We start from the raw sequence: 8157 nt of genomic DNA, 5'->3' as shown, positions 1-8157 counted from the left end.
TCAGAGTAATTTGTTGAGTTTGGTGTTGGGGCCCTAAGGAGAATAGGAGCTTTCAGTTATTTAATTTCCTGAAAAACTCATATGTAGATTAGGAAATGGTTTTTAGAAAAAAATGCTACTGAACATGCCTGGTAGTCCTTTGGAGGCATATAGGAATGAGAATGAAACGACTGAGGGAAAGACTCTGTTATAGCAGAGATGAAAGAATTCTAATCTACACATCTGCCATCTGTGTCAGATTAAAGGTTTGGAAGCCAGTCCTTACATATGTTGTGGAAAATTATAAGACATTTATTTAAAAATGTAACTTTTTTTTCCAAGAGTGGAATACTCCTGAATATTGAGGAAAATAATCCTTTCTTTGAATATTATTATAAGAATCATTCCATTATATTATGATTTTAACACTTTGCAGTGAGTCTAGAAGAAAATAAAATGAGTTAGCATCTTAAAAATGACTTGTGAATTCCACTTCTCTGTGGATACCACATAGCTTAGTGGTTTTAAGACTTCAATCTCAGTCTTGCTCCTTGCTTGGGAACCTGTAACTCTTGAGTCTGGATTCCCTAGTTCTTTTTTACAAGTCACAATCTTTTTATGACCACATCAAATCTCCCATCTTTTCTGTAAGCATTTCAGGCAAGGCATCCACAGCTGATGTAGGTATTTCTTGCTAGAAATGTACTTGATCTATAGCTATTTATGATGAGTCCTACGTACTCCTCCTTGTCTTTGTGTGTGGCAGAATCTTCGAAGCTTTGTTTGCATTTTGAGCATTCTCTCCTGAAGCCTTCATTTTTCTCCCATTTTCATTTAGTTGCCAGTTTGGCAAAACCTGGTACTTTTGCTGGAAATGATGCAATTGTAGCCTTTGCAAGAAATCATCAAATGAATGTTGTTATTCATCAGCTTAATGCCCCTTTGTGGCAGGTAAGTCACTTAGTAGAGAATTTGAAGGAAAGTCATTTATAAATAACTTTGGGGCTTCTTTAAGTGAATGAGAGGGACTGGATCTGTGATTCCATTGGTATAGAGAACTCTCAGATGAGAAGATTCCCTCAACCCAGGAGGTATGTCAGCTCCTTCTTTGTAACTTTTTATCTCAGTTGTCTAAAGCAATGAATGGCCAAAATGACTTGTCCTGGGGTCTTAAGTAATGTGACTAGAAATGTAGTTGGTGGCTTATGGTGGAAAAACTTGCAGTAATTAAAGTGAATGCCATTGAGAGGTAATGTAGTTGTGCACAGGAATGGAATTGTAATATAAAAGTACACACTGATTCACTGAAGTTTATAGGAAGTTAATCAACCAGCAAGCATTTATTAAGTGTCTACTTTGGGTTAAGCATACTTTAAGACCTATCACCCCCAGGAGCGTTTGAATGACATAATTGGTTCTGTGGGAACAAAGAGAGCCATACCACCTATAGTATTCTAGAAATGCCAATTCAGAAATTTATTTGAGAATTTTAAGGAGAATTTTTAGAAATGAGGATTTTAAGGTGAAGTATTCCTTTATTACAATTCTGAGTTGGGGTATGTAGAAATTATAACAACAGGTAACATTTATATAGTGCTTACTATGTGCCATCACTGTGCTGAGCATTATTAATTATTACCTTACTTGAACCTGGGAGATGGGTACTGCTATTATCCCCATTTTACAGGAACCTGAAGCAAACCATAACTTGCCCAGGCTCACCCATCTGGTAGGTATCTGAGTGAACTCTAGGCTCAGTGCTCTCATTGTACCACCTCACTATACCTAACAGTGTATGGAATTCCAGTTCTGTTTCATTTTTTATTGTGAGTAGGAAAAAGGGAAGGCTATCTGTATACTAAAAAAGATAAATTTTTGTAAAAATGAATACCTTGGATAAGAATAGTCCCTCACATTTGTATCAGACAGTCCAGTCTCTGCTGTCTGTTGGCTTCTTCTCTGCTATTCTTTAGGATTTGTAGAACCACTCTCCTTACCAGCCCCCTTGGCGACGGGTGGTGCTGGTGTTAGCTTCATTTTAAAGGTGTGGAAGCTCAGGCTCTTCAGGTTGGGACTTGACCAGGATCATACAGCTCAGAAGCTTCAGTTCAGCAGACATCGAGTAAATGCTTGCTGTGTAATGCAGCGTTAGAGACTGGCGACTTGGAGACATTTTGGTATCTGGCACCTTTTCCTTCTTTCATTGACCACTTTGGAGTATATGCCTAGCAGTGGGATCTCCGGGTCAGAGGGTGTGGATGGCATAATCAGTAACTGAAAGCCAGCTTGGTTTCTGTTTCTAAAGGCCATATACAATGTGAAGTTCTTGTGGCCTTTGCAAGGTAATTCCTACAGGCATATTGGGCCTTCTTCCCTTATAGAAAAGCAGTGTCGCTGGAAGGGTTACTGGGTGTGGAACAGGGTTTCTGTGTTTGTTGCTGCACACATTTCTTCCTGCTTTGCTTTCAGATTCGTGGTACGGATAAAGCCAACGTCAGGGAGCTGCACATTGCATATCGCTATGGTGAACACTATGACAGCGTTCGGAGAATCAATGATAATTCAGAAGCGCCTGCCCATCTTCAGACAGACGTGAGCATGGTCTTCCTCCCGAATTCCATAGCCCTATAATAGTAGCCCTTGAGAGAAAGCAGAGGGTACTATTGGGGTTCAGTAGCTAATACGGATGTTTCGTGGAGAGCTAGCTTTAGAGAGCTGCAGGGTTGGTTTGTTTCTCATTCGGCTCAGGTAGATGAAACAGGTAATGTTTTCTCACCAGACTACTTTCTGCTTCTTGTAGAAGCAGTTGGTACTCCTTTCACTGAAGTTTTCACTCTATCACTTATTATTTTGCTTTCACTTTTGGTTTTTATATGAAGTAGCATTTTCCTTGCCTGATTCCCAATGTAGACTAGAGGCAGAGATGATGACTCAGTGCTTCCTTTTCTTCCTTACAAACTAAGGCATGATATCGCTTATGGGTAAATTAGGTACATGAAGGGTTTTAGGGACCCAGGAGTGGATTGTTCTTTGTGATTATGGAACTTGAACTTGCTATTAACTGAGTGTGATAGGGACATCTTTATGGAATTAGGTATGTGAGGTTAGATAAATTCTGGTCAGATGGGGTTGATCAACTAGAGTGGCAATGATATTAGATCCTGACTTGTTGATTTTAGTCAAAACCCAGGGAACCAGATGAAAGATATGTGCTGGTGGTTTTAGCCCATCATTTGTCTTTAAACAATATCTAAAAGTAGACAAGCCCTTTCTTGTTGCAGTAATTCAGGGCTAAGGCCATGCAGAGGGGTTTGGGGTGGGGGTGGGTTCTTCTATTCTTGCTTCTGGCTCTTCGCTGGGAGATGTTTGCCTCTAATGTTAAACAGTTACTATCAATATGGTTTCTAGGATCATAAAGAATAGCTATGGATGTTATCTGTTTGGTATAGACTGGGCTGATGCTGCTCCATATCTAAGACAGTTCAATAAGTGTCTTAGGGGGCAGCTGGGTGGATAGACCACTGGTCCTGGAGTTCTGAGGAGGATCTGAGTTCAATCCAGCCTCAGACACTTACTAGCTGTGTGACCCTGGGCAAGTCACTTAATCCCATTGCCTTGCCCCCTCCCTCTCCCACCAGTTGTCTTAGATGTCTTTTTATATTGAGGCCTTCTGTCTGTACATCACAGTTGCTTCTGGAAGAAAACACCTCCTCCCTTATTGTAACAAAGAAAAACAGTTAAGCAGAAACAATGCGGTGGCTGCACTTAGATGCCTTTTTTGTGTGTGGGGGGGTGTCGTCTTAGTCTCCTTGCCTGAATGAAATGTTGGCCCACCCGCTTATTGCTACTGTATTTAAGCGGTCTTGAAATATGTTAATATGTTTTTCATCATTTTTCTTCCATCCTTTTTATTTTCTTTGAGATCAGAACTGCTTCGAATGAAGACAGTAAAGACAGTAAGTCCAGTCCATGATTCTTGTCTCCAAATTAAAATGTTTTTAGTTTCAGATGCTTAATAAAGATGAATCAAATAAGAGAGAGAAGATTAAGTCAAAGGAGGATGACTTTGAAGATGACTTGAAAGATGAAGTAGAAGATGCTGTGCAGAAAGTTTGTAATGCAACTGGATGTTCAGTTAGTATCTGCATAGTAGAAAAATACTTTGTAAGCAACGTTAGTGAAAGGACGTAGCTCTTGTTGACTGTAGTTTGCGGTGTTAGTACTGCTGAGAAGACCTCCACTCTCTGGACTAAAAGTGTGCCGGTTGTGCCCAGATAGTTTCACGAGAATTCTGATTCCTGCCTCACAATACTGTACTTATTGAGTTACATTGGCTAATTATATATGATAGGATTTTTTTTTCAATTTTAATGAACATCACTTATTTCCCTTTCATTTTGTAAATTTGCCTGCTATTGTTCTCATTATAAAACTAGCATATGTGTTTTTTTTAATTAGTGCTGAGTATTGGTAAAAAAAAAAACTATTAAAAAAGGGAACTTTTTACATTAAAAGTAGGAAACTAAACTAGTATTTAGCTCTGCCCCAAAGTTATCCGAAAGGCTTAATTGATCACTCTAGGTACATATTCTAAGGTAATGTTCTGTATTGTTGAAATGAAGGAGTTCTCTATAATGAGTAAAGTATATAGATATCTTTAACGAGGGCAGTTGCCATATTTTATTAAGTTGCTGTAATGAAATTGGATAGGAACATGTAAATAGGATATTGACATATCTTTCTGTTTTTTGGGTAGGATGTTAATTTAATAGTCCAGAACTTGGAAGCTGAGAATTATAACATTGAATCTGCAATACTTGCGATGGTACAGATGAATCAGGGGAAAAGAAACCGTAAGTAGATAACATACTGCTTATAAACCTGCAAAACGAATTAGCATTAATGGAAAGTGAGGTCTGTATTCCTCTGCTCCCAAACTATGAACATCATAGTTTTTGTTAGCATCAGCTCCTCTAGGTAGAGTTCTTTTGCTTCGTAGTTGTGAGAACCATTCCAATTAAAATGGAATGGAAGGACAGTGTACCTAATTATACTATTTGGAATCCTAAGCTAGACTCTCCCATGTTATCTAAATCACCAGCCTCTATCAAATGATAGTTTTTAAAATCTCTATCATCTTGAATTGTAGATCTTTACTAGGGCTGCAGAGATGAAAGGTCTAATATTACCTCATCATTTATCTTCAGCCATGTAGTTTTCCAGATACTTGTGTTTGTCAGATTTTTTACTTAGTGTTATATACTCCATATGTATATTATTATATGTACTCCAAAGGGTGGAGTTACTGTATCTTAGATTTTGTGACTCTGGCAATATTCTTTCTTTAGGGAGTTAAATGAAAATGAGGACATGTTCTCAAAAACTTATGCTGAAAGCGGAAGCACCTTACTTAATTTGTATGAAGGCTGATCATGGGAAAGAGCATCAGGTTTTTTGTGTGTGTGTTTGTGTCCACTTACCTAAAGTCTTTCAGCCTTTTGGGGTTCTTTATTTCCTGCTGTGATCAATTGATATTTGTGGCTTGCTAGCAGAATACCTCAGGAAAGCTGGCTTCCTAAATGATAATGTGCTGGGGACTCAATTAGCCCTGGAGTCATTTAACATGGCAGCTGTATTCTTTTAACTTCTTGGGTTCTCAATTTATTTCAGCACAATACCTTTCTTTGGATGAGGCAGAGGAGAAACCAGAGATCTATGGCAGAGCTCAGAAACAGCGTGGCTCCATATGGGAGGAGGGCGGCAGTGGTAATAGAATCTTTGGAAGTCAAGGCTTAAGTGAAAGTGGAAATGAAAACAATAAAACACAAAGCAGTCCTGTTGGAGAAAACAAAACAAGTAAAAGCCAGCCCCTCAAGGTATATATGAGGGGAGTGGAAAGTGTGATGGCGGGATGCTCTTTATTAAAGATATTTGGAATTAAAGACTCAGTTGGAAGGAACCCCAAAGTATCTCCATCTACAGTTATTAACAACTTTTTACGGCACAAGTGCCTTCTCCTACAGCAGAGGTGTCAAACTCAGGGGCTAGACCAGATTAAAATGTAATTGGGAAGTGTTTAACAAAATAAAAATACAATACAACATAGATAATGTTAATTTGTGGTTTTCTTAGTGGCCACAGGGATCCTATTCTATTTGAGTTTGACACCATTGCTCTACAGCTAGTCTCCACTAGAATATTTCTAATGAAGGAGATGCACTAAGATAGTCCATTCCACTTTTGGACAGTTCTGATTATTAGGAAGTTTCTCCTTATGCTAATCCAAAATCTTATCTTCCTGTAACTTCCATCCTTTAGTTCTAATTATGCCCTCTGGAGCTGCATAGAATAATAAAGGAATAATAACTCTTCTTTCATGTGACAACACACTAGGTATTTGAAAAGAGTTGTTATTTTTCCTCAATCTTTTTTTCTGGACTAAATATGAAATTTGATACAATTACTGAGATTCATTTTAAATATTCAGATTTACTTAAAAAAAAAAGATCTTGTGATCCAAAGTAGCTCAAGATAAGGTCACACATAGAGACTTTCCTTGTCATTAGATTAGTGGAAAGGAACTTGTCATATAGTATGTTATATTTTGAGTGGCGAATGAGTGAAAATGAATAAAAGATTAAGTGCTTACTGTGTCCAATTTACTGGGTTTTGTGGTAAGCTAATCTGTTTGGCCTGGACTTTGATTGGGTACTTCTTTGGGGTGTGTGTGTGTGTGTGTGTGTGTACACACGTGCAAGCGCCTTTTGTGTTCACTAAAAATACAAATGAAACTTTTTGGCACTAAGTTCCAAATAATACTGTAGAATCTGTATTATTATTTGATTAAAAATATTGACAATAATATGATTGTAGTTCTGTGTCTTTTTCTAATCTCTTTTGTGTGCTTAAAAAGTTTTGTGGTCCTTTTTAATATAATCATCAATGTGTACGTTCTTTTAATTCTGCTAACTTTGTTCTGTGTTATTTATATTTGTCCATATTTATTTTAATATTTGTTACTTTTTGTGGCACAGTAATATTGTCACATTGATATACTATAAATTCAACCATTCTCTAGTTGTTGGATGTATGGGTTTCTTGTTTTTTGCTGTTACAGAAAAGTAGCTATGAATACTTTTGTACAGAAAATACCTTTGTACAATTTTTTTTGAAGGTTTTTTTCCTCTTTTAATAGCATCCTTAGGATATAGTCCCAGCAATGTGATTGCTGGGTCAAAAGATATAGTCAGTTTTTAACTTTTACTAATATGATGATCTCATCGGCACTGACAGGTTTAATTTTCATCTTAATAAAGTTTCCTCTTAGAGCTATACATCTAGACCTTTTGCTCTTTCAAGCTCCCATCCTTCATTACCAAATAAATGCCTGTTGGGCATTTTGAACAGGATGTCTTGTAGGCATCTCAAATTCAGCATGTTCAAAGTAGAACTTATTTTTCCCGTCCAAATCCACACCTCCTCTGAATTTTTCTGTTCCGTGAAGGACCTGCTGCTTTCTCATGCCCAGGCTTGTAATCTTGAATTCCCTTCTCTCCTTCCCCCGCATCTCCAGTCAGTTGCTAAGTCTTGTCAATTCTGCTTCTACAACCTCTGTCCCCTTTTCTCCACTCACAAAGCTCCTACCTTAGTCCAGACCCTCATCCTTTCTTCCCTGCACTATTAGAGGAATTTCCCTGCCTAAGGTCTCTCCTCTCTCCAGTCCATCTTCCACACAACTGCCAAGTCAATGGTCCTGAAGCACAGGTCTGGCCATGCCATTCTCCTTCTCAGTTTACTCTAGTGGCATCCCTTTAGGATCAAATACAGACTCCTTAAGTCCTTCATAACCTAACTCCAAACTGCCTTTCTAGCCTGATTCATCATTCTCCTTCATGTACTGTTATGTTTTAGCCTTCTTTCTATACCTCACACTCCTTCACCTCCACTCCTTACCCCTTTACCTCCACTTCTCCAATTCCTCATTTTCCTTTAAAGCTTAACTCAGGTGTCCCTTTGTATGCAGGCCTTGCTGCCTCTGCTGCGCCCTAGTTGTTAGTGCCGTGATATTTAATTTTACATATCCATTTCCTATCAGATGTCTTCTTTTTTTTTTAAAATTTTTTCAATTTTTAGGCAATTGGGGTTAAGTGACTTGCCCAGGGTCACACAGCTAGTAAG

General features: G+C 38.2%; 1 protein-coding gene across 5 annotated transcripts in view; it reads left to right on the top strand.

Moving 5' to 3' along the window:
* Positions 1-8157, top strand: part of LOC114028526 (OTU domain-containing protein 3-like) — a 40594-nt gene that overhangs the window by 6607 nt on the left and 25830 nt on the right. For all 5 annotated transcript variants that reach the window (XR_003567372.1, XR_003567373.1, XR_003567374.1 and 2 more), the window contains exons 3-7: positions 818-930; positions 2449-2571; positions 3982-4113; positions 4736-4832; positions 5650-5855. Coding sequence is in view for 1 of the 5 variants with exons in the window: in XM_027842796.1 (XP_027698597.1) it covers positions 818-930; positions 2449-2571; positions 3982-4113; positions 4736-4832; positions 5650-5855 (671 nt within the window). In the remaining 4 variants the exon portion in view is untranslated. The remainder of the gene's footprint in view (positions 1-817; positions 931-2448; positions 2572-3981; positions 4114-4735; positions 4833-5649; positions 5856-8157) is intronic.

This window comes from Vombatus ursinus, unplaced genomic scaffold, assembly GCF_900497805.2.
Source record: "Vombatus ursinus unplaced genomic scaffold, bare-nosed wombat genome assembly UNPS02014884.1, whole genome shotgun sequence".
NCBI classification, from domain to species: domain Eukaryota; kingdom Metazoa; phylum Chordata; class Mammalia; order Diprotodontia; family Vombatidae; genus Vombatus; species Vombatus ursinus.
The sequence above is the reverse complement of the archived record's forward strand: the minus strand, read 5'-3'. Positions and strand labels throughout refer to the sequence as shown.